Raw genomic sequence first — 27,942 nt, forward strand, 5'->3', positions numbered from 1 at the left:
GGGCTCGAACTCAGGAACCATGAGATCATCACCTCAGCCAAAGTCAGACACTCAACCAACTGAGCCACCCAGGTGCCCCCAGGGATGGCTCCTTTTGAACATGCTATAGTGAAGATTATCCTTTTTCCTAGCTATACTCTCAACTCTTTAAGAGAAGTTTATGTCTTTAGAACAATACATGCAATCTTATATTGGTAAGTGCTTGAAATGCATTCATTCTGACATGGGCTGTTGTTCCAATATTTCCACTGTATGACTTTACTGTAACACTTTAGGATTCTAAAGCTGTTATCTGAAGCACTATCTCTATTTTCATATTCTATCTAGAGCTAAGCATTCGGCTGGCACTCAACACAAGCCTGCTTATTATGATGATTCTAATAAAAATGGTAATAAACCCATTTATCTGCAGGGATTTTCACAAGAATTTATTAACAATGTAAGTCCATGTAAAAGGCACTCCTCGAAGCTAATAATTATGAACACTCATAATAAAAATCCCTGAAATAATGGTTTCTACAAAGTTTCAGCTTTTTTAAAAACAATATGTAACTACTTCTGAAAATTTTCCTCTATGTATATGCACTTCTGAGAAGTACATGAGAAATCTTCATTCTAACATAAACTAGTTAACAGAACAAAGAATATTTTTAAGATAAACTCATGCATTCTCAGAATATACCCCAACAAGTGAAATTCTAGTGTGATACACATGCCCATGTGTACTTTGTTCCTAAACAGTACAGCTGAAAGAAAAAAAAAAATTAAGATAAAACTGACAGCCTACATTTTTACTCTTGCCCTGAGGTAAAGTAAAATATACAATTTTCTGCTTCTATAGAAAATGAAAGCTTTAGTGTTGGATATTTTTCCTGTAAACACACACGCTTAGGACTAGAAGGACTATAACACTTTTGGTCCTTTTCATTCACTCTTTACAGGTCTCTCCCAGAAAGATGAAGACACTCTTTATCTCCAACAGGAAAGGATGTGGCAAGGATGTTAAAACTGATGGCAGCAGCTCTCCATTCCGGTCTTTACTGTCTGACCTTTGTAGCCTACGTCATTTCTTTCCAATTTCCTCATACTGAATATACTTGAACTTGTCTATTCCAATCTGACAACATAGTTTTAAAATAAAAATGAAATGTCATTCTTTGAAAGTTAAGGCAGAATGTCAATGTAATATTACGGAGAAAAATATGGTCTTTGGAATCAAATAAACCAGAGTTCAAAGCAAGACTCAAACAGCTCTCTGGCTGTGTGAATTTGGGCAAGTTACAAAAGTGCTCCGAGTATGGTGCCCATTTATACCTTAAGACAAAAGAAAGGACATTTTAACTCACTTAATCACCCTTACAGCACAGAAAAGCATGTTAAAGCATCCAGTAAAGTGTCTGGTATGCAACTAATGATCAATAGTTATTTTTATAGCTATGTATCAATGTAAACCAGTTTGATGCTTATTGTATTATTATTATTATTATTATTATTATTATTATTATATGTACTCAAGTTAAAAAGCTTAGGTGGGCAATTAGGTAACTGCTCATCATATAATAAACACTAGACATTTTAGACATTTCCTAGCATAGTCTTTGTTCTTAACGAGACAGAGAAAAATGAATAGAACCACACTAAGCTCTGGATCAACATTAGACTGGGTTGTATACACTGCTTTTTACACTACCCTAAATCCTTACTCTGGTTTCCATTTTCCCATGGGCTACATACCTTAACTGTTAACATGATGTAGAGATGCAACTAAATTTACTTCAATATCAAGAAATTGCACCAAAGACTCTAAGATACCTGAGAATAAACCTAACCAAAGAGGTAAAAGATCTGTACTCTGAAAACTATAGAACACTATTGGAAGGAATTGAAAAGGACAGAAAGAAATGGAAAACCATTTCATGCTCATGGACTGGAAGAAAGAAATATTGTTAAAATGTCTGTATGATCCAAAGCAATCTATACATTTAATGCAATCCCTATCAAAATACCATCAGCATTTTTCAGAGAGCTAAAACAAACAATCCTAAAATTTGTATCGAACCAGAGAAGACCTAAGATAGCCAAAGCAATCTTGAAAAAGAAAAGCAAAGTTGGAGGCATCGAAATTCCACACTTTAGGAATGCCTGAGTGACTCAGTCAGTTAAGCTTCCAACTTCATGATCTCACAGTTTGGTTCATGAGTTCAAGCTCCACATCAGAATATGTGCTGATTCTCGGTCTCCCTCTCTCTCTGCCCCTCCCTGATTCATGTTCTCTCTCTCTCTCTCTGTCTCTCAAAATAATTAATTAACTAATTTTAAAAAAGAAGTTCTTCTTAAAAAAAAAATTCCAGACTTCAAGTTATATTACAAAGCTGTAGTGATCAAGACAATATGGTACCAGCACAAACATACACACACAGATCAGTACAACAGAATAGAAAACCTAGAAATGAACCGACAACTGTATGGTCAATTGACAAAGCAAGAAAGAATCTCCAATGGAATAAAGACAGTCTCTTCAACAAATGGTGTTAGGAAAACTGACAGTAACAAGCAGAAGATTGAAACTGGACCACTTTCTTATACCATACACAAAAATAAACTCAAAATAGATAAAAGACCTAAATTTAAGACAGGAAATCATCAAAATCCTAGAGCCAAACATCGGCAGTCATCTCTCTGATATGGGCTGTATCAAAGTCTTATTAGATACATCTCCTGAGGCAAGGGGAACAAAAGCAAAAATTAACTATCAGAATTTCATCAAAAGAAAAAGCTTCTGCACAGTGAGGGAAACAATCAACAAAACTACAATGAGACCTCACCTCACATCTGTCAGGATGGCTGAAATCAAAAAGACAAGAAGCACCAAGTGTTGGTGAGGATGTGGAGAGGATGTGCACTGCATGCACTGTTGGTGGGAATGCAAATTAATGCGGCCACTCTGGGAGAACAGTATGGAGGTTTCTCAGAAAGTTCAAAATAGAATTACCCTATGACCCAGCAATTGCACTACCAGGTATTTACCCAAGGGTACAAAAAATACTGATCCGAAGGGACACATGCTTATAGCAGCATTATCAACAATAGCCAAGTCACAGAAAGAGCCCAAATGTCCACTGACTGATGAATGGATAAAGAAGAAGTAGTATACACACACACACACACACACACACACACACACACACACACACACATATGCAATGGAACATTACTCAGCCATCAAAAAGAATGAAATCTTGTCATCTGCAACAATGTGTATAGAGCTAGAGTGTATTATGCTAAGTGAAATAAGTCAGTCACAGAAGGACAAATACCATATGATTTCATTCATATGTGGGATTTGAAACAAATCAACAACAAATCAAGAAACAAAACAAATGAGCAAAGAGGGAAAAAGAGAGAGAGATGTAAACCAAGAAACAGACTTTACAGAGAACAAAATGATGGTTACCAGCGGGGAGGTAGATAGGGGGATGGGCTAAATAGGTGATGGTATTAAGGAGGGCACTTATTGTGATGAATACTGACTGTTGTAAGTGATGAATCACTAAACCCTATACCTGAAAATAAGATTATACTGTCTGTTAACTAAATGGAACTTAAACAAAAACTTGGAAAGAAAAAAAACAAAAGAAATAAATCTGACCAATACAGCTCTACAAAATGATGCCAACATTATCCACCAATTTTTTAAATAGAAGAAAATCTATTAGATTCAGATCTAGATTAGTTTGTCAAAGCCACATTAATTCTACTTTACAGAAAAAAGTACAGCAAATGTACTAACAAAAAAAGTATTTTCACAAATCTCTAACATTCCAAAATGTGACTAATAAATGTATATGAACTGGCCATGAGAATAATATGCTGCTAAAATCATTCTTTATTCAACTTACCTAAGAGTTGTGGAAACTGGATGACTCCCATAGAGTCATGCATGTAAACTGAAAAACAATACTAGTATGGAGAAATGGAAAACTAAAAAAGGGATTCACCACTCACATTCCTAAAAATATTTTTTTCACATAGCATTTTCGGTCACAAATCATCTTTTGGACAAGGAATAAAGTGAAAGAAGGGTTCTTTAAAAAGGTAAAAGGGGGCACCTGGGTAGCTCAGTCGGTTGGGTGGCCAACTTTGGCTCAGGTCATGAATATAAGCCCCGTGCTGGGCTCTGTGCTGACAGCTCAGAGCCTGGAGCCTGCTTCAGATTCTGTGTCTCCCTCTCTCTCTGCCCCTTCCCTGCTCATGCTCTGTCTCTCTCTCAAAAAAATTAATAAACATTTAAAAATTTTTAAATAAAAGTAAAACATTTTATATAATCAGGAATTATCAGCATCATTACTTACATATTTTATACAACTGGTAATTGCTAGAAAATAAAGCCTGGAGAGCATCAGAACAGATCGCCTCGCCATTATTTCCAGACACATTTTACAACTATCTGTCAAAGTTGATAAAATCAATTTCACTCATTATGACTGTTTCAAGCAACTCTTCAAATGAGGTACTTGGAGAAATGGAACTCTGGTCTAATGCAAAAGAGATTTAAGTTTTACAAGCCTTGGAGAGTTTGAGGGTGTCTGCCAGGCTGGTCCTGGCATTTAACAACACAAAACCATGTGACCTTGTGTTAAAAGTGTCAAAATTGAAATAAGGTGATGTTTCTTCCTTAATATGGCAATTTAGTTTTATAAGAGAAGTGTAATCAAAATTCATAATGCCACTGTGGCTATATATCTGCTAGCTAAGGTATTACTTTTAAAATGGATTGAGGCAGAATAAAACCTGGTAATTGCATTTCAACACTAAGAGTGCTAGAAAATGAAGAAACATTAAGAGAATAAAGGACAGGAAATTAAAACTTTGTTAAGATTACAAAAACTAGAACTTGGTTGAGATAAGAAAAAAAGGACCAAAAATTAAAATGTATTCAAATTAGGACCTTACAGGACCTGACGAAAATACCTACATTTACACTAATTTTGCTTTATTATAAAAGTATCATAATTATTTTATAATTACGTATGTATTTTGTATTTCAGTGAATATACTACCATTTATTATATTGCTTAAGCTTCAAAAATCTAATTTATGGTGTACTGTGAAAAGCTCTTCAAATGAAAAAACAAATCAATTCAAATGGATTTGAAATTATTTTAAAAATTGATTAAGTGTTAGACCATCTATATGCAGAATTTACTGGAGTAAATATATAAATATTATTGCAACTAATGTGTATAACAACAAGAGTAATCATCAGTCACATGGTGACAACCAATAAAAGCAAACATTCACAAACACTACTACAAAATGTATTGTCAGAAAAGCAAACACTGATTAACAAAGGCTATTTGATTATACTGGGTCTTTCTATAGACTTTTCAAAGTCAGCAGACATTCTTGCCATGATTTAATTGACTATAATTTTGTAAATCTTTAAGGCTATTTAATTAAAATGGGAAACCAAAATAAGAGAAAGGTTAAATATGAGAAATGCAGAAAGGAAACATATGAATAAAGGAAACATATGAATCTTAATGTAAGCAATTATATGGGTAGGATATTAAGGATGATGGATTTATATGCTATGTAATTAATCTAAGGTATTCTGCTCTAAATCTATTTGTAGCAGAAGCTCCTAATGTTCTATTAAGACATAAAATAGACTATATGTTCATAATTCCTAAACTCTAGTTTCACAAAGGAAGATATGTATCTTAAGGTATTTAAACACTAAGCAAAAGCCATACCAGATAGAAACCTTGTAACTTAGTTCTATACTGTAAGAATAACCTCCAGATATAACAAAGAATATCCTATAAGTATGTAATCAATTACTTATCTAAAACTATCAACAAAATTTTCAAGAGAAGTAAAAATAACTTTAGTCTATTGCCAAATAATATTGTGTAATATAGATCCACACTTTAATGACCCTAAATTTGTTTGGTAATTCTACTGCAGGAAACTTTACAATGACATAATATATTGCATACAAGATCTGGCAACTAACGTATAAAAAATGGAAGCCCAAATTTATGACTTGACATTTATTATGCTTTATGCCCGTTATCCTCTTACTGGTTGTTTAGTAGTAAAGCACTTCTGTGCCTCTCGATTAAATCTGTCCTCAGAAGCTCCTAAGTTAATAAATTTAAATATGCATATTTACATACATGTTTACATTAAATATAACAAACATACTTAACATATTATACGGTAAATGTAATATACATATTTATTTATTTCCTTAATATTTAATACATATTTAAATATTTCCTTCATATTCAAGAAATATAAAATATGCTTTTGGGGTGCCATCTGCCTGGCTCAAGTGAAAGAGTATGCAACTCTTGGTCTTGGGGTTTTAAGTTCCAGCCCCACATTGGGTGTAGAGATTATTTACATAAATGAATAAACTTTAAAAAAAAGATGTAAAATATGTTTTTAATATTACAATTTGTACCAGGCTACCTTTCAGATCACCCTATACATATCTTAAATAAATCAGATAATAATTTTACATATTCAAATACACATTTTTTTAAAAAGGGTTAACCATGTGGGAAGTCTGTTAACTCTTTTTAAAAATTTATTTATTTATTTTAGTTTTGGTTTTTCAGGGTTTTTAAAAAATTGTTTTTAATGGTTATTTATTTTAAAGATACAGAGTGTGAGTGGAGGAGGGGCAGAGAGAGAGAGAGAGAGAGAGGGAGACACAGAATCTGAAGCAGGCTCCAGGATCCGAGCTGTCAGCACAGAGCCTGACATGGGGCGCAAACCCACAAACTATGAGGTCACAACCTGAGCAAAAGTCGGATGCTTAACCAAATGAGTCACCCACGTGCCCCAGTTTTTTGGTTTTGTTTGTTTGCAATTGTTGTGATGAGCAATGGGTTGTATGGATGCACTGAGTCACTACATTGTACACTTGAAACTAATGTTACACTGTATATTAACTAACTGGGATTTGAATAAAACCTTAAAAAAACACACAATAAAAAATTTTAGCAATTGGGGCACCTGGGTGGCTCAGTCGGTTGAGCGTCCGACTCGGGCTCAGGTCATCATCTCATGGTTCGTGAGTTCGAGCACCATGTCAGGCTCAGTGCTGACAGCTCAGAGCCTGGAGCCTGCTTTGGATTCTGTGTCTCCCTCTCTCTCTGCCTCTCCCCCACTCATGCTCTGTCGGTCTTTCACAAATAATAAATAAACATTAAAATTTTTTTTTAAAAATTTAGCAATCCAGAAAAGATGGAAATATATATACTGATTGCAGGCTGTTGCACTGTCCATTTTCCTTTTGCTCTCACATAAATGCATGCAGTGCCTCTTAAAATAAGAGACAATTTTCAGTTTCGTTTTTAAATACTAGGCAACAATAAATAAGAGAATAGGGTGCCTGGGTGGCTCTGTCGGTTAATCATCCAACTTCAGCTCAGGTAATGATCTCACAGCTCGTGAGTTTGAGCCCCTCCGTCTGGCTCTGAGCAGCCTGGAGCTTGCTTCAGATTCTGGATCTCACTCTCTTCTCTGCCTTCCTCCACTCGCTCGCTCTCTCTTTCTCTCTCTCTCTCTCTCTCTCTCTCTCTCAAAAATAAAACATTAAAAAAAATGTTAAATAAAAGAGAATGATGATTTTTTTAAAGAGAATGAGATTAATGAAAATGAGGTAACGACAGAATAACTTCAGGAAATGTTCTTTATTGAAAAAAGCAACATTCACAGCAATGTATATAATATGCCATCTCTTGTGAAAAATGTAAATTCGAGAGGTGGGCAATACTATACATGCATAGTCTCACATGCAAAAGAAACTCTGGAAAAAAGAGTAGACAGTTGTTAGGGGGAAGACCTCTCCAGGCAGATGGAGGCCAGGAATTGAAAGATTTTTAACTCTTATCTATTTTTATGCCTTGTTTTTGAACCATTTTATATATTACTGGTTCCAATCACCAAATAAAATTTGAATTGTAAACAATTTAAAAATCAATGACTCTTAATAAATTAAATTTTAAACAATCTTTTAATCCTATGGCTTTGGCATGGTTTTTCTTTTTACATTTTAAACAATAACCGTTTCACCCATGAGTGAAGCTTGCCTAAAACAAATGCATTCACGTAGCCTGATAATACCTACAGTAGAGCCATACTCCTACCAGCTTAATCTCAGAGAGCAACAGCTTTGTAGGCCTCAATCTTCTACTAAGAAGTACTGACAAAGGACTGCAAAGCTGAACATGATGTCTTACCCCTTATCCCCTCAGATCTCACCCTCCTGGCCTGTTATTCAACTCTAGCTTCCCTTCTGCCCTCTGGCAAGTTCTTGACTTGACTGCTGACTGCTTTTGGCAGGAGAGCTTCTTCCTCACATGGTTCAAATATCATCTTCTTAGTAAAGCCCACCTAACCACCCTATTTAAAATTGCACACCCACATTCTTGTGTTCTTTTGGCCTTCCATTACTGATTTACTCTCTTTCCCCTCTAGAAAACAAAGCAGTAATCTTGTCCATTTCTTTTATTTTTCTTTTTTTCTTCCTATAAAAGTGCCAGGAATATTCATTGTTCAATAAGTATTTGTTGAATAGATAAATAATAAACAAAATTCAATGTATCCAAAATGGACCTCCATTTTCCTCACCCTCTGCCCACACCTGAAACACACCAATCACCCACACTCACCCTTCTTCCTTTATTCGCGGTCTCTGGGAATAGTACTAGCATACGAATCCAAAGCCCAGGAGTTACCTTGTAACTCTCCCCCATTACACCCTGTATGTAATCAATCGCCTACTTCTATCAATTTTCTTTCCTCACTAGGCTCACCTCTACCGCCACTTTTACTCTTTCATCAAGGCTCATCTCTCATGGGTCTGGTACCATATCATCCTAGTTGTCTTTTGTTACTATCCCTAGGAACTAAAAAGTCCATCCTTCCATGCTACAACCATTACCTGTAGCGTAATGTGATCATGGCATTCACCAATGAAAAAATAATCTTCAAAGCTCCCCATGATCTATGGAACTGATTTTCCACTCTGACTACTCATTACAATTGCCCAGAGATTTTTAGCAATTCTACACAAGTGCTCCATCACAACTACGGTATCTAAACCAATGACATCTCCCCAGGTGATTCTAAGAATCAGTGATCTACAAGGTATAATCCTAAACCTCTGAAGATGATGTACAAGGCCTTTCCTGAGTTCTACCAACAGCTTTTGAGCCTCATTTCTCCTACCTCCAGACATACTTGAAGCAAACACACTATTTGCCATCATGCTGTTCTTCCACCTTTGCCTCCTCAGGCATCCTGACTTACCCGGCAATGCACCTGTGTATGACGTCTAGTTTGAAGGAAGTACTGCACTTTGCTCTTCTCCTTGGGGACTTCTTCCCTTACAATCCTGTGTATCCTATATTTTTCTCCATTATAGCAGTCAACTATAGCATGGGCATGGAAATACTTGCTGAAAATACTGGCTGAAATCAAATTTACCCAAAAAAGTTTGTAAATAAGTTACTGTTTCCACAATCAAACAGATACTACGTTATCTTTTATCCTTTTGAGCTCCAAGTCACCAGTCAATGTTAATGCAATCAAGTCAATGAAAACATTCCACCTATAATTTTAAGAACTCTGTTACTATACATTACTCAAACATATTAAATAAAAACGGGTATAAAAACTCTAGCCTTGCATGGGTTAGAAAAATATTTTTTTTCTAAGAATGTTTTAAAATCTATCTTTAATTAAAAAAAAAAGAAAAGAGTAACATGTGAACCATGAAAAGCAGACCATAAGAAAGCCTACAGTTATGAGTGATGGCTTTAAGTTTATTATCTTAAATCCAGTCACTAACTCTTTGGAACAGGTAAGTAACAAACATAGACAGAAATGCAGAATGTCTATTTCCCTCCTATGATCTACCCCAAAGTAAAACAGAACAAAAAGTCATTTTTAAGGAATAAAGAATGGACTGGATATTTGAATACAGAGAGCGATTTTAAAAAAAGTTATACAGAGGTCTAAATCTTAGAGCCACATTAGAATCACCTAGGGAGTTTGAAACATCACCTATGTGGCAGGTCTCACCTGTTAAGAGATTCTGATATAATGGTCAAGGATGGGTTCCAGCACCAGATTTTTTCCGAAGTCCCCGAGGGGATTCAATTGTGCAGTCAGGCTGAGGAAGTACTGAATCAGCACGTTCCCTGCTACAGCAAAGCCCATCTTTCAGAAAGCAATTGCAATAAACCCTTTCCAATCAACGTTCTCTTTCCCATGAGGGTAAAAAAGAATATGAACATTGTACACTGGAAAACATTAATAGTAGTTAAGAGTTATACAGGACTTATTATGTGTCAAGCATTAGTCTAAGGCCTTCTAATACGTTGACCTTTTTACGTCTCACAATGGCTCTGTAAAGTTGGCACCATTTTATACCATTCTGCTTCTGCGAAAATAGCTAACAGCTGCAGAACACTTAACACTGCCAGGCATTATTGTGAGTGCTGTTATATACATCGACTCATTTAATCCTTACAACCGTTCTACGAGGTGGGTACTGGGATTATATCCATTTGATAGATGAGGAAACTAAGGCACAAAGAAGTTAAGTTACTGTCTCAGGCCATACAGCTAGTGAATGGCAGATCTACAACTTGAAGCCAAGTATTCCAGCTCTAGATTTGGTTAAAAAACAAATTCTTAGTGGCCTGTGCTTTACAAAAGGCAAAAAATATATTTACATGCCATCAAACCACTAAACGTGCCTTTGTTTTACTCCTCTTCAGTAAATTAATACAAACAAGAGAGGAAAATGTTCACCTAAGAAAACTCAGATAAAGACCCTGTGATCCCAGTTCCAACACACACATCACCGTGAACCCAAGTGGAGCTCTCCTGATTTAGAATGAAAGAGAATTCAGAAGGATGACAAAGATGGGAAACCCAACTCTGTATCAGACGTGAAAGCAAGACAACGTTAGAAGCGGGACTCCCTCCTCCCTCTGAGCTCCATGAGGACAAGGAAGGTCTATGTGTGTTCACTGCTGATGGAGACATATTTGGGCAAATGAAACCAGCCAGCTATATAAGATGTGAGATGACTGAATTCTAAGGCAGACTAGTTTAAATTTAATTTACCACTGTAATTTTTCTCATACTTCGTAACACTCATCATGGGTATTAAATATACTCAACTCCTGTAAAATTTATTTCTATATATAGGAACATTAGATTAAAAGAGATTTTTTCATTAAAATGTTGATTGTTCAATGTTTTCATTTGGGCGTGCAAATTTTACCTAAAATTAAACTTACATTTATATAAAAATGTAATAAAAATTATATAACATATGATTATACAATAAATTATCAAATTAATGAAAATAGACATTTCTAATAATCAACTTGATAGCGAGGTAACCACATTGCTAATTCTAGGCCAAGATGTTAGGAATTCTCTTGGACTTCACTCTGTGCTCCTCAGGTGGGACAGCCATTGAGTCTCTAATCTGGTTTGATTTCTCCATGTGTAGCTAGTGTTTCCATCATCCTCTTGATGAGCAAAGCACAATCATGTATCTGTCCTTAACCAATGACACAACAGATGCATTCTGGGTTCTCACCAGAGAACATGCGTAACTCAAACTTCCTGTTGGCCAACCTACTATGAAACATCTTAGCGAGAAGCAATATCCATGGAGGGCTTTCTGAAAGCTATTCTAAATTTTAAAATAAAATCAAGTAAGGCAGGAGGCAATGGTGCACTTGAACATAATTGCACTGTCTCCAAGTAGAACTCCTCCTGCAGAACTGCCCGTCTGTGTGGCACTCCTGGCTTATGTTGAGGTGATTTACAAGAAATATTGAAACAATTCATACTGTTCTACTCACAGAAGGGTGCTGAGTTTTGTGATCCCTCAGAGCCCCTCTCTGTTCTACAGGAAAGATCTCTTTCAGGTCTCAGTATCTAGGTAAAGTTCTCTTTAACAACAGCAAAACATGAGCCCAACCCACATTTTTAAAGATTTTTTTTTATTTTTCTACATTTTCCTTTTTCCTTTATTTCTTCACATTTGAATTTAATTTTATTGCATACTACTTTTATTAGCATGCATATATTTTTTTAAGCTATCTCTCTTTAATGAATGAAACTGAAAGAGAGAATGAGAAGTGCAGATGCCATTGACAATGAAGAATGAGGGACAGAGCTTGAAAAATGACAAATGGTGAGTAAAGATTTTAGAAACTCAATGAATTAAGAAATCCATTCCATTCATTAGTTAGTTCCAAAACAGGGTTTGCTGATTTTTTTTTAGCATTGTTTTGGTTTATTTAATTTAGAAACTTATCACATACTGTGCCATAAATGTCCCACACCTTTCTAAGACAGGGTCACCTTAAATGCATGTTATCATTCAAAAGTATTTGTATGTGGTTAAGCCTTAAGTAGAGTGTTGTTTAATAGTTAGGACAGTAAATGAACAGAACGTTAGAATTCTGAGGGAACGGCAATCCCTTAATTTTTCAGTTTACTCAGGCTTTCTTATTGCTCAATCATATCAAATAATGACTCAGATGACTAAAGACGCTGAATTTTTTATTTTAATGAAGTTTATGGCTAGCTCAAATACCTCATTATTAAAAGGCACACCTTTGCTCAAAACATGTAACATGTTATTATCAAAGGAAAATGCCGTATCAGTTATATTACTGAATACATTTATTTGCATGATGAACACTAATTCATTCGATAGAAAAGAGACTGAAATAAATGTTTCTAAAAACATACGGGGTTTTTTGGAGACCAAGACAAAGCAAGCAGAAGTAAAAAGTTGACTTGGAATTTCTTCAGGAAATTAGTATACTTATGATCAATTAAGGAGGAAAAATATCCAAAGCTTTTAATCTAAGATAGTATTTATGTCATCATGGAACTTATTTCAAATTGTGTGGAGGCATCTTTCTCACTTACTATTTTCCACAATTTGTCAGAATCATCTTATAAAGCATATGTTGTCACAATTCAAGTGATAAGGCATCCATTAACAATAACAATAAACTAGCTAAGACTACAAAATATGGAAAAACCACACCATGTTTCTCCTTCAACTTGGAACGCAATTTTATTTTGTACAAGGAAGAAAACAATGTAGCAGAAAAGAAGCTGCATAAAATCAATGCATGATGATTTCATCTGACAAGCGAAATGGGGGTGGGAAGGGTAGGTGTGAGCAGGTTACCGCTTTTAGTTAAAAACTAAACTGTGAATAAGAACCAAGAAAAGATGTTTGAACGACTGAATTTTTGATCCAAGTCCCCACTTATGCTTCTCCATACATATTAATATACTCTGGGGGCATAAACCATGTTCATGATACAGCAAAATTAGCATTGCAGAAGAGTGAAGCCCCTAAGTTAACAGGAAGATTCCAGGGAGGATGTACAATAGCCCTTTAAGAATGGCACAACTATTTTAACCTTAATGGTTATGTTATGAAGAACTTATATGTAGTTAAGTTTTTTATGGTATAGCTCTCTGGTATTATAAGCCCAGAGAAACACTTCAAGAACATATCCTTTTGTGAAATAATGGAATTTTCTAGGGTGTTTATAGCCTTTAGGGGGCCAAGATGAGACATAAGACATTCTGGCTTGAAATTAACTCTTTAAGGAATCTAATAAAAAATCTGTTTAGTCCTAAGAAATGGTTTTTAAGTCCAAAGAGAAATATCTTTATCAATATAGAGCTATATTTTATTCGAAACATTTAATTGAATGAAATAAGACACATGCATTCTCTGGCTCCATTTAACTATAAACATTAAGAAGATAAATACACACTGTTCTGAAGATGAGTCTTAGATGAAATGTAAAACTCCCTCATAGGGAGAAGAAGAATCATTGAAATTAAAATTACTTAATGCTTGAATATAAAGGATCACACTAAAACAGAAACCAAAGAAATAGAACTTGCAATTCTCCTAAGGCACATGCTGAAACTGGATTGGCTGAACTATTTTTTTTTTTTTTAACAGTGAGAACTTTCTAGTTACTAAAAATACACCTACAACAAAGGAAGTATAACTATATTATATGACACACAATTCTAACAGCCAAGTTGGAAAAAAAATCTTCTGTAAATTACAGTATTTAAAATACACATCTCATTCTCACTAGAAAATCATTTCATCTTCTAGAGAATATTTTAATAAAAATTTCAACATGTGCGTTATCTGCCTCAAAATATCAGGACTCATAAGCATACCTGGGCCAGGCAGTTAAAATAAACATGCAAGGAAAGCCTGTTGTTAGAATTAGGATATGAAGGGGACTGAAGACTGCTGGCCTCTCCTAAAAGCATCTGAAAACAAAAACAGAAAACCTTAAAACACTCCATGAGCCAAACAATGTTTAAGAGCCATATGCAGCCTCCCAAGCTGCCAGATTGCAGCTCAGAGAACTAGAAAAACAGTAGCCAAGATAGAGCTCTACCACAAAAGCGAACTTAGCCAACAGTAGATGCCAATAAATTCTCACACTCACAGAATGAATAAAATAGAATGATTTTTCACGAATATGCTTTAGTTAGTAATCTTTACTTATACAATTTGAGGTATAAATGAGTACAACAGCAACCCATGAAGTGTGTTGATTAACATATGCCATATGTCCTAGGACTCTAGATGTTTCTACCTCCAAGTACCAAAGGGAGAATCATAATTCTGACTCTCCAATGGTCTTAGGCACACAGAGAACCAGTCCATCTGAGGCTGATCAGCAACTAAAGGCCTCTTTAGTCAGGAGAGGTCAAGTCATTCCTGGGCCCTAGGAGTGATCTGGGCGCACATTCTGTGATCTCTTGCGACACAGGGGCTGGTCTATCATAAGCACGTTAATTTACTAAGAACTTGATGAAAAGTGGTGCATATCAAATGCATTTGTAATCTATTTTATATATCATTAAATACAGAAAGAAAAAAGTAAAAGGGGATGAGATGACAGAGAGAGAAACAAAGCAAGAAGCCCCCATGCAAGACATTTTTCCCAGACCATGAGGACCTTACCCCAGGGAGGAAGTAAAGCTATCCATCATTTCCTGCAAAAGTGAGCACCACAGGAACAGGTTCTAGCTACCTGAAAGCCAAGTTCCTGGTGTTCATATAGTTGATTGCACAATGAGACACTATTAACCTCTGTTTCTACTGAAAATTCCAGAGAAACTCAGAAAAAGGGGCTATTGTTCCGGCAACCCATCTAGAAACCTATACAATAATTTTTTTTCTTTAATATTGAGTCTCATCTATTTGAGATTCCTTAAATATGTATATTAGATCATCACTTGTTAGATAATATTTTCCACACTGTTTTTTTAAGATAAACTATTATTATGGTGCTCAAAGACTGAAGCAAATATGTGTAATGCATCATTTAAACATGCAGACTTCCATGTTTTATAGTAAGTTCTACTGACATGGAATCCCCATACTTTTAGTATTTTTGAAACTTTCTTGCTCTTTGCCAAAAAAACCTTAAAGTTGGATTCTTTAACTGAAAAGAATTCAGCTTATTTTTAGTTTGACTCTTTTGATATAGACAAATCATTCATTACTAATCATTAAAAAATATAATAAAATATCGATGAATCCATGTTATGTATAATACATGATCTATTCAGCAACAATTATGGCTATAATAATTAACATTTATTGAAAATTTACTGTGTACTAAACACTATATGAAGGGCTTTCCATAGGTTTTTTTGCCAATTCACTTAATCTTCTCCAAAAATTATGTAGCAGACACTGTTATAATGTCCAATTTCAGATGAACTAAACAAGGCTCGAAGAACTAACTTACCAAAGACAAGAGAACTCAAACCCAAGTTCAAGTGTATCCTCTCTCTCTCTCAATTAATGCTAAATTGTATATAAAACAGAGAAAGTACACTTTCATTGAACAGTAAATAATACTAAAAGATTTCTAGGTTTTATAAAAATTGTAATTTATCATAAAGAAAAGCTACAAAGTCTATATAGTTTAATTATGTTTGCTCAATCCTCTTCCTGGAAGATCTTCAAGCCTGTTTATCATTTTTAAAAGATAATATTGCACCATGAATGCTTCATATGTTTAAACTCAAAATTCATCGGCAGTGCTCTTAACTCTGTAAGAACTTTTATTAGGAGGAAAAGCCAAACAAAATTCCGAAATCCATGAAAGGTATAGATAAAGGAAATTCAAGATTTTAAGAGAATTCTATCACAGATGGATCTTTTAAAAGAAAAAAGAAAACAAAGTTAAAGATCCTTTCATAGCTTGTTATACGACCAGATGTACAATTTCACCTTTACTGAGGACACCAATGTACAGTAAAATAGAGGATTCTTTTCAAATAATGTGAACAGTAGCAAAGAATGGACATCATATGAACTAACCTAAAATCTAAACTGGAAAACCCTAGTTTGGCTGTGATCCAACTGATCTACTCAGGAGTCCCATATAACACAGAACGCATCCTAATATTAACATGCTTAAATTATTACTTAATTGTATATTTACCATTACTAAATTTATTAACAGATGCTATTTAATAAATACCTTGGCCATGAAATGTTCCATCATTCCTTTAAATAAGACCTGAGACTTTGTACTACCAAAGCAATGCCCCCTCAAAATTCTGTTTAAATAGCTCTTTAAAAACTGATATTCCAAAACAAAGTAAATTCTATGTAATTGTTAAGCAAAAGATAAAGTCAACCTTCTAAAACAGCACAACTTTAGAGAATAATATTTTCTTTTGTGAGGAAAAAAAGATAGAAATGATTTCTTCATATAGATTGTGAACTCAGTTGATAACCTAGTATGAGTGTAAATTTAAATGTATTTTGAAAAGTTAATGAAAATACTGTGATCATGACGTTACATCTTGTAAGATTTGCAATTTCTTGGTTTATCTGTTCTTTTATGTCAGTTTATGATATGACCTAAAGTTCCACTATAAAATGCCTATATTAAAAATAAAATATTAAGTCGATTCTTGAGCATGTAGGTCACCTGAGTTTACTTTACTCTCCTGGAACATAAATGGGTACACAGCTAGATGAAATGGGTTCACAGCTAGATGAAGACGGCAGGATCAACGAAAACTTGAAGAGAAGGACATTTAAACAAAAGGTTCGTTAAGACCTTCTATGTGATGTTAAGGCAATAAAATACCAAATAAAACATTATAAATTTCCATCTCTATTTTTAAATATCAATAATTTTGTTTACTCATCCATACACAGTGAATGTCTCCAAAGTTGTATCTTCATATAAACAAAATCAACCTAATGTGTTTTCTATACTGTGTATTTGTTTTATGCCTTTCAGTTAGTTTTATAGTAAATGGAGAAACAAATATTTTTCAGTGAGTTTATTCTAAAATACCTATTTTTAACTATAATGTTCTTGCATTGCAAACATTTTTATTCTACAGGGTAGTCATAGTTATACAAAAGAAAAATTACAATTTTAGTATCAAAAGAAATGAGATAATAACAATTTTAAATTTGCATAGTACATATTCCAAATAACTATTTATTGATAATTTTTAGTTTCTTTAATAGATAGAAGAAATATTCCCTAAAAGTGTAAATACCACAAAGTATTAAAAATAAAGCAAAATTAACTAAAGTAATTACACAGTAATTACTAAAGTAATTACAAAGTAACTGTGTAATCTTGAGGTATCATGACTTCTCAAGGAACCTATTTTCATGTTTCTTCTATAATGGGAGACAAGAAAAATTTGAAAAGATAAAAAAATGAGTTAAGTTATAATTTACATATGTGTGCAGCTGAGTATATCAAACTCCAACGACCTGAAAACCAAACTACTAAAAACTGCAATACACCAAATGTTAAATTAAATTTTTACTAACACTAACCTTTAGAAAAGCTATTTCAAACAAAATTGTATTTCTCTTCAAAACAAATTTCTGAAGGAAAAAAAAAAATCCCAGAGTATTTCATAAAACTAATTATCACAATAAAAGAACAGTTCCTAACTCAGATTATATAAACAACAGCTGCCGTTCAGGAAATAGAACGGCAGACAGAGACCAATTGTAGGGAACCAGTCATAATACTAAACAGTTACTTAACATCTTCATAACTTCTATTTTCCCAGGTAACAAGCCCCCTTTATTTTGTGAATAAATCTATCATAAATGATACCTTTTCCTATGATTTAAAAACATACATGTTAAATTTCCACCTGAAAATCTTCCAAGAAAACTGAAACTGTTCGGAAACAAAGAGATGCAATTATACACCTAACCAAAACAACAACAGCAACAACCAACCAAGTACCAAATGCTAAAAGTTACAACCCAAGAGAATAAAATTAGTCCCCTTGTTAGAGACAGGAAATGGATAAGCACGTATATCAACACCAATAAAGCAAATAGAGGGGAAAGAGCATCTTCCAGAGATGTGACCATATATACAGATTCCTGCTTAAAGTTAAGGGCCATGCTAATAAAAAACACCTCCCATAGGCCTCGGCTCTGTGAAGAAAGTTATTCCCCACAATCCACCTTGTGTCCATACACGGCTGATGCTGTCATTTTCAAGCAAGAGAATAAACATAGTCATTGCCCCAGACAATAAACTGGCAAGAATCTATAATATGTGAACATTTTCATCACAGCCTGTCTTACCTCATAAGACCAGACGCACTGAGTTCCACCAAAGCGTCGAACACATCGTCCTACTTCCACGTCCTCATGAGTTGTGTACATTTCTCTGAGGCATTCACCAATATGTGGCACCATCCTCCTGAGAACCTCTCGACTGAAGATCATGCCAGGTCCTCCCATACAGAAGTTCTCTCCAGGCTCCAGCCCCAATTTTCCAAGTTCTTCAATGTTCCCCAGGCCAGTCTGGCCCAGGTAGAGAGGCTTGCTGCTATTGAGTGATCGAAGAAACTCTTCTAACTTATCACCTACAAAGAGAAAGGCAACAATCTCTCCTTTTCCTAATTTCGTAATCATTTAGAACATACAAAGTAAGGGAAAGACCTTTCAACATTGTGCACAAACTCACCAAAAGTCATAATACAGCTGAAAGGAAGAAAGACCTCTCTGAATATTCTATTACTTTAAAACTATGAAATTTCCGTTACTAATTAAGTCATAATAAAATGTTCTTAACCTTCTACTCAAGGTCACTGGAAAACCTTAAGTATAATAATCACCAGACTTTTTTTTGTAAAAGGTGAGATTATGATAAGGAGAATAATGATAAATTTCTTAGCATATCTGAGTTAATGATAAAATTTTCAGAAAATAACAACATTTATATTCAGCACTGATTGGCAGATTGTTGATATCCAATTAGTATTTTCTCCTGATAAATTGGTCGTGTTTTGTCCTGAACTAAACTCGAGTCACATACAAACAAAAATTGAGAGAGAGAAAGAATATTAAAGTTGTGTTGGAATTTAACTTGGGAACTTTGAAAAGCACCTTTTTGGAAAAAAAAATTTGTTAAAATAATAATATAATTGGTTTCCTTACAGTAAGTAAGTTCATCAAGAAAAACCACTTAACCGTCAAATTGTGTAGCTAAAACACATTTGGTATTCTACAAAGCGACACAATGAAGTAGCCACCTTCTTTATATTCCCAGTCAGCATCTTTACTATCGTTTTTTGATGAGAACTCATCTGCAGTCATTTATCTTGAAGCCACGCCACACCTCCCCCCCCACCCTTGGATTTCAATGAGTTTTAGCTATTATTGGGTTCTTAATTCAAAATGCATTTCATTCTTAATAGAGATGGAATGAATATGGCACTTCGGTGTTCTGATGGACAGTCTTTCAAACCGTTAAGAGAAATGACAGAAGTAGATGCTGTTCGTGCATTTTAGAAATTCTCTGTCAAGTGTGGCAAACTTCTGCCAGGAAACCTTTGTGACTTCAACCATACGCAGAAGACAAGGGGACTAGAAGCGATCTATCACTTATAGCTATAGATAGCTATACATCTGAAATCTGTCTGTAAGATACCGTATTCATTAGAAAGGCAACCATTTATTTTTGTATCGAATCACCAATGGAATGACTTCGCTCTTCCCAACCTAACCCCAAGAAATCTCTAGTTAATACTCCACACTCACTCCCTGAGCCAAAACGGAATTTGTTTGTTTTTCCTTGAATCCTGTGAAAGACTACCTGGATAAGGAGAAAGCAACGAGGCTTTCTTAACAGTAAGGAAGGGCTGCCCCCCTTTGACCAAGAAGCTGGGAAATGGAGGAAGGAAGCACTGGGAGACCCTACTTCAACACAACCCTGAGACTTCCCTTGCGCCCATCTCCATCTCCACAGCGGGCGGTACTGGGAAGATTTACTCCCGCTCTTAGGAACTTCTCTCTGCTGAGTTTAGAAATCTCTGGCCAGAGCCACCCACGATGAGGGTGAAAGACCGCGCCTCTTTTAAAACTGACAAAGTTTTCTCCTGCTGTGGCTGCGCGTGGTTTGGGGGAAGGACTCCAAGCCTCTGCTTATCGCCGCCGCTACCAAGATGGACTGGAAAGGATCCACACTAGTACATGCTAATACAGCTTGGAGCTCCTGGGGTCTGGATAAGTCACCCGCGCTCTCACCTTCTGCGCACCACCAATTCCTGAAAATGCTCTCCTCCGCCCGGGGTTTTATTGAGGTGGGCGGGGGGCAGGGTGGGGGTTAGGGCCCGACTCTGTGCAGCACTGCTGTGGCTGGAAGGAGGTGAGCGCTGGAGCGATGTGGGTGTGGGTGCTCAAGGACTCCCGGTGCTTGACGGGGTCGTAAGAGAGAGAAGGAAACGCAGAGGGAACGGTCCCGAATAGCGAAAATAATTCCTTAATCTCACCATTTCTGAAACCGCGCTAGATCCAATCAAAACAAAAGGGTTGTGGAATAAAGCTAGAACACCCGTATCCAGACCGGCTCTCGCCCGCTTCCTCGGTCTTCCCTTCCTTTACTGAGGACACGCCCCTCTAGATAGATTTGGGAAACTACTACCACCCGGGCTTTCGGAGGAGGACAGAGTAGGAAACGCCTTTGGCTAACCCTAAAGTCCCTTTCCTCAGCGTTGACACAGAGTGAAGAGTAGGGGCAAGCGCTGGGCGGAAAGGAGAACAGCAAGAGTGAGAAAGGCTAATAAAACCGGTCAGGTGTGAGGAGGGTCCACACTGCAGCAGAAGAGGAGGAGCGGACTAGGCATGGTGGGCGGATGCGAGGGGTGGGGACCGAGGGCTGGGGGCTGCAGGAGCTCAGAGCACGTGCTGGCAGCCAAGCAGAGAGGGGCTGGGCAGGGATTAGGGCTGGTTGCAGAGGAAGGATTCGGGAGAAGAGGGTGGCGGGGAGCGGGCAGGCGGGACAGCCGGCGCTGGGAGGTCACCTTTGATGTAGACATCGTCGTCGGCGCGCATAAACCACTCATACTTGTCCAGGTAGTGGTCGTGCATGTACTTGATCATCATGAAGGACTTTTTCTGGGGAGGGTAGGAGTCGTCCACCCCCGGTAGCGCGATGACAGGCAGGGGTGGCGGGGGCTGGCTCATTCCAGCGTTGGGGGGCTGCTCACTGGAAAAAAACTCCACGCGGCCGGGGATGAAGCGCGCCCAGGTCCGCTGCGCCGCTAGCGCGCGGCTGCCCAGGTACTTCTGCGCGGTCATCACTCCCACATACAGGAAATCCCGGGGTCGGGAGCTCGGGGCGGCAGCGCCCCCGTCCCCGCTGCCGTTGTGGCTACTCCCCGGCCGGCCGCTTCTCCGCTGCCCAGCCGCGCCCCCGTCCTCCTCCTCGGGTTCCCCTTCGGCCCCGGGGGCGCCTGGCAGCCCCGTTGCGCCTTCGGGCTCGCGTCCTCGCCGCCGCTGCTGCAGCGGAGGTGGCTGTTGCCAGGGGCTGCTCCGAAAACTGGTTGCTCCAGGCGCTGCCTCTGGCAGCGGCGGCCCCTGAAGCTCCTGGCGCGCGGGGGGCGGCGACTGCTCCAGCCGCGGCCAGGGCTGAGGTTGGGGGAGCGGCCGCTGCGCGCCAGCGCCGGGGCCAGCGGCCGAGCGGCCGTAGTAGGAGCAGAGGCTGGAGCCGCGTCTCTTCCTCTCGCTCAGCTCGGCCACTCTGGGGGCGATGAGCCAGGACGCGGCGGTGAAGCCCAGCACCAGCCCCAGTGCCACGCTCATCCACGGGCGGCGGGAGCGCACGGCCATCGCGACTGCCCCCGGCGCGGACGCTAGCTGAGTGGCTGCGGCGCTGCGCGCGGGTCCCGCGGCTCACACCCGCCCCTCCTCCGCCTCAGCGCCCCCAGCCCGGGCCGCTGCCCGCCGCCGAGGCGCCGACGCCGGCTCACGGTCGGAGCGCTCCGGGCGCCTGGCCCACTGCGGGTTGCCGCTGTCGGCCGCGCTCCCCGCTCGGCTCTAGGTCCGCGCTCCGAACGAGGGTCGGGAGTGAAACTTCTCCCGGCGGCGGCAGTGGCGGCGGCAGCAGCGAGAGGAGCTGCTGGAGGAGGAGGTGGAGCGGCGGCGGCGGCAACGCGTCCGCTCCTAGGCTGCCACCCTGTCACTGGCGCGCCTGGTCCCTCCCTCCTCCCTCCTTCCCGAGCCCCCGCCCTCGCTCTCCGCCTCCCGCTCCCCCCCGCCGCTGGGCTCCGGACTGGCCCCGAGGAGGAGCCACGAGCAGCACCGCTGCCAGCCCGGGAGAAGCGAGAGCCGCGCTATTTCCCCGTCACCCGCCCTTGGACGCCCCCGTCCCCGCCTCGGTCCAGAGCCGGCCTCCTCTCCGGAAGGAAACGATCCGGGTCGGGCCGCCTCCGGCTTCCAGCGCCGACGCCCCCTCGTTCCTCCTCCCACGGCCCTAGCTCTCCGTCCCATTTCCCGTCCCGTCCCGCCCCTCCGCCAGCCTCGCAACTCCCGCGTCCGGGGGCTCCACTGCCCTCCTCCCGGCGCGTCGGCTCCACTGACCTCATCGGCGGAGCTCGGGTCTCAGAGCCCCCGGCAGGCGCCCGCAGCTCCCGCCCCGCTCGCCTCCCCCGGCCCACAGCGGGTGACGTCCCGGCGTGACCCTTCCCCACTCTGCCCCGCCCAGGTCCGTGCGCGCTCCCCTCTTCGCGTTTGCGGTGCTTTTCGCGTCTTCCCTGCTGCTGCTCCTCCGTGTCTCTGCTCTCCGTTCGGTGTCCCGCGCACTGCTGGGGGAACCATCTGTCCCATCCTAGGTCCGGGCTCTAGGACCTAGGACCTCACCTCCCAACCTTCCTAACTTCCCAGTTTCGCCTGCCTCCTTCACCACCCCTCTCCAGTCTATGCAGAACACCGCTGTCCCTAGGTGTCTCTCCTAAGAAAATCTCAGAGGCAGGCACTGACAGATAACGGTGAGTGGGGACCCAGTCCCCAAAGAACATAAAAATCCCATGTTCCCCACCTGTTGAGTTGGGATGTGTGGGGCTGGTTCCTGGTCTCCGCTTCAGTTCTCCTACTGGCCTCTTGTCTAGAAGTGAGAACCATGAACTATTTTCAGTCTTGGTAAAAGACTTATTCATTGGGACAGGCCAATGGTGGAGAAATGTGAACAAATTCTAGAGCAAATACCCAGAAGATTCAATTTAAGAAAATTCTAAGTAAACTTAATCAGAAAATAAAATAGAAAATGTAGTTTTTATTCTTGCCTATAAACTTTTTTATTTTCTTAGGCATGACAGGAAATGTCTTATTTGTCCAATTAGCAAGAAAGACATTCAGCGACAGAATCTCAAAGGAAGTTCAGTTATATTGGCCAAGATTATTGAAAGTTACATGATGAAGAAATTGCCTGAAGATATGTAACATTTTGAGGAAGGGGACATTTAAAAAGTCTCCAGAAGTTGTGGGTCTAATAGTATGAGGTGCGTTTTGGCATTTCAAACCCTTTCCTCTTCAAATTTCGGTTTTCTGTTTTGTACATCAAACGCAAAGGGATGGTATTGAATAGCGTTAGACATAGGGCTCGATCCCGCCAGGTGCTGGCGGCCTCCCTGGAACAGTAGGCCTGGCCAGAGCCCTCAGAGGAGTGGTTCTTTCCACACCAGTCACTGGCTGTGCATGAGCTCGTCTGACTAAATGTTTCATCCACTAGACAATGAAGCTCCTTTTCCATGTCTGTGTCTTGCCCAGAAACACTTGAGAATACAGATTATTAAACTCTTTTTCAAAGTTTAATTTTAGTTAGAATACAAAACTAATCGAACAATCCCTTTCTGATTTAAAAATACATCCTCCTAAGAATTTTTTAACTTCCTAGAATAGTTCATTAGAACTCTCCCTATAATGGAAATTTTATTTATCTGTTCTGTCCTAAGGCGGCCACTAGCCATGTATGACTGCTGAGCACTTGAAATGTGGCTAATATAGTTGAGGAAATGAATCTAATTATTTTTTAATTTTTTAAAATGTTTGTTTATTTTTGAGAGAGAGAGAAATAGAGTGTGAGTGGGGAAGGGGCAGAGAGAGAGGGAGACAGAGAATCTGAAAGAGCCTCCAGGCTCCGAGCTGTCAAAACAGAGCCCACATGGGGCTCAAACCCACAAACCGTGAGATCGTGAACTGAGCTGATGTCCAAATGCCCTGAACCACCCATGTGCCCCTAATTTTTATTTAAATAGCCCTATATGTCTACCATGTTGGACAGTACATTTCCAGAGGAAATCCATAAGGTGTGGACCATAAGATGTGACCATAAGGTACGGTCGTGAAGAACACCTATACACCAGCTTACTTTCCCCTGAAATATCCAGCAGGGTTTCATTCTAATGAGTGCCATTCTTTTAGAAGTTCTACAAAATCATTAATTCTCATTGGCCACAAATAACCCACTCATCAACTGTTATAATATTATAAGATAAAGTTAATTTTATTCATTCATGTATTCAATAAATATGTACTAGAGATTAAATATTAGGGTGGAAATATCAACAAGATATTCACTGCCACCTCTCATGAAGTTTATAATTGAGCGAGAAGACAGACATTAAGCGCCACACTACAAAATGAATACAGTGGTGACAAATTATATGAAGGGGAAGTACTTAGAAATTATTTACAAGAGCATCTGATTTATTCTGGGAGTCAGGGGAGCTACTTGGAGACATTGAAATAAAAAGTATTGAAATGATGTTCCATACTGGCTAAATGACCTTGGAAAATTATTTAAATTGTCTGAACTTTAGATATCTAATCTGCAAATACATTTCTGTGAGGATTAAGACATTATATATAAGTGCTTAGCCCAGTATCTAGTTCATTGTAGGCACCCAGGAAATGTTAATTCTTCTCATTTTCCAAACCTTCATGATAAAATGCCTCAGATATCTCTTTACTTATTTTTAGGGATTTTATCCTTTCATTTATTTAACACATATTTATTTAGTATCTACCAAAATCCAGGTACTATTCCAGAGGAACAGGAATAAACAAAACACAGTCCCTGACTTCATGGGGGTTATTCTACTAAGGAAATATTACACACACACACACACACACACACACACACACACACACACACACACACCATGTAAGCATGCACACAAACACATATAATATGCTAGGTGATACAGGTTTTTTAAAAAAGTGGGTAGGTACAAGTGTTCTGTGAGGCCATCTTAAATTGATTGGTCAGAGAAGTTCTTTCTGATAATTTTAGCACAGAACAGAAAAAAGTGAGGAAACTAACCATAAGGATATCTGTGACAAGACTTTCCAGGAGAAGAGAACAGCCAACACAAAGGCTTGAGATATACATGGTTATGTTGAGGAATAGCAAAGAAGCTGATGTGAGTTGGAACTGGGAGGGAGCTGGTGACCTGGTGGTCATTTAGGCTAGTGCCATTCAACAAAATCAGAATGTGAGCCATAAATGTCAGTCCTGTAACTTAACTTTTTTCTTGTGGATACAGTTTTTTAAAAAGTGGTAAAATTAATTTAAATAACATATTTTACTCAACTCAGTGTATCCAAAATATTATTACTGCAACTTATATATAAATAATAATATAAAATTATTACGGAGAAAAGTTACATTCTTTTAATCAGTCCTAAGTTTTCCAAATCCATTGTGTATTTCACATCTTAATAGCACATCTAAATTCAAACTAGCTACATTTCACATTTTCAAAAGACACATCTAACTAGTGTCTATCACATTAGACTGTGAATATTTTGAGGCTTACAGACATTTGTAAAGGCTTGGTCTTTCATTCTGATTGATAACGAAGGTGTTGAGTAGAACGGTAGTATGTTTTTTATTTACTTATGTTTTACAAGGACCACTCTAGCTCCTGTGAGAAGAAAAAGTTAGAGAAGGACAAGGGTAGAATCAGGGAAAGCATTTAAAGCATTACTGAGGTGACCTCCATGACATCCCACACGGTGTCTACACCTTTTCCCCATTTTTATTAAGTAGAAGTTTTGAGAAAGCTTTTCCTAAGAGTGTAATTTCGTATATGTTGAGATTCCTCAGGCTATTTATTTGGTATTTCCCAAAGTCAGTGAAGTAATTTTCCCATACTTACTTTAATTTTGAGATACATGAGTTTTCAGGTAGATGCTTTTCTGGAAAATTTCTACCAAGGACTACGTTTTTTTATTAAAACAAAGAATAGGGTAAAACATTCTAGGGAAAAGTTAACAACAACAACAACAACAAAACCTGTATTTGAATAAGAGGGGTGTTAAGTGACAAATTTGTATGGAAACTTTTTATCATTCAATAAACATACTAAATGTATACTAAAATATAGCCAGATCTGAATACTACATTGAAAGAAAGCTTGCAGAAGTGTATATAATTCTAATATTGCTGACCAAAAATGATAAGATGGTTGTTCTTACCTAAACAAGAATGTTTCAGTAGGTACACTAGTGAACCACTTGATTAAATCTTTTTTTTTTTTTCAATGTTTTTTATTTATTTTTGGGACAGAGAGAGACAGAGCATGAACGGGGGAGGGGCAGAGAGAGAGGGAGACACAGAATCGGAAACAGGCTCCAGGATCCGAGCTGTCAGCCCAGAGCCTGACGCGGGGCTCGAACTCACGGACCGCGAGATCGTGACCTGGCTGAAGTTGGACGCTTAACCGACTGCGCCACCCAGGCGCCCCCCACTTGATTAAATCTTGATGAAGCAGCTCAGCAGATTTTGAGCAAAGTAATAACAACCAAAGCTTCTAAAAAGTATGATATTTTCCAGAAAAAAAAAATGCAAAACTGATTCCCTGTCTTCTCTCAATCCTTAGCAACTTTAACCAACCCGAAATCAAGTCTGACACGCTTACAGAGAGCCATTCAACAGGCTTCTCGGAAGGTACTCCATTCCATGTTTGAATTGATTGGAAAGAATTAGCAAGAACTTCAAAATCATAGACAAAGGCACAGATGCATTTAAAAGGGTGGCTATCATAGTTTGCTCAGGTACAAGAGTTAAAGGTAAATATTTAAATATATGGTTCAGTGTATGGGTCTGCTACTAGATGCAAGCCAGTTTAGGCTAGTTCTGACACTTCAATTTAGTATTTTACTCTGATATTTAGAATGTTATCATTTTTTCTTGACAGACCAAGGCTGAGCTGATTTCATTTGTGTGAAACAACTGTGGCATCTAGTGGCTAATAATCATAATGTAATTCTGTTTGTTTCTAAGGGGTAGATTGTGTTATATGGTATTTTTGACATTGCCAATCAATAGCTAGAGGAATCTCGATAAACAGAGAATTAAGCATACACACATAACAAGATGACTAATTATATGTTTGTTTCCTCAGAAATCAGCACATGAGGGAGTGATAGAAGTCATATACTGAAATAGGAAAAGGTAATTGTTTAGAGCACATGATGAACCTAGGTAAGTTTTAGAGCCTAATTCTAATTAACATTTA

The 27,942-nt window shown here is 38.5% G+C and overlaps 1 protein-coding gene across 1 annotated transcript in view; it reads right to left on the reverse strand.

The window, feature by feature from the left end:
* Window positions 1–22,356, reverse strand: part of CHSY3 (chondroitin sulfate synthase 3) — a 280,034-nt gene extending 257,678 nt beyond the window's left edge. Inside the window, exons 1-2 of the mRNA XM_060636219.3 lie at window positions 21,445–22,356; window positions 18,722–19,005 (exon numbers count right to left, since the gene is read on the reverse strand). Of these exons, the coding sequence (XP_060492202.2) occupies window positions 18,722–19,005; window positions 21,445–22,252 (1,092 nt within the window). The 5' untranslated portion in view covers window positions 22,253–22,356. The remainder of the gene's footprint in view (window positions 1–18,721; window positions 19,006–21,444) is intronic.
* Between the last annotated feature and the right edge of the window lie 5,586 nt (window positions 22,357–27,942).

Source organism: Panthera onca, chromosome A1, assembly GCF_046562875.1.
Source record: "Panthera onca isolate mPanOnc1 chromosome A1, mPanOnc1 haplotype 2, whole genome shotgun sequence".
Taxonomy (NCBI): Eukaryota; Metazoa; Chordata; class Mammalia; order Carnivora; family Felidae; genus Panthera; species Panthera onca.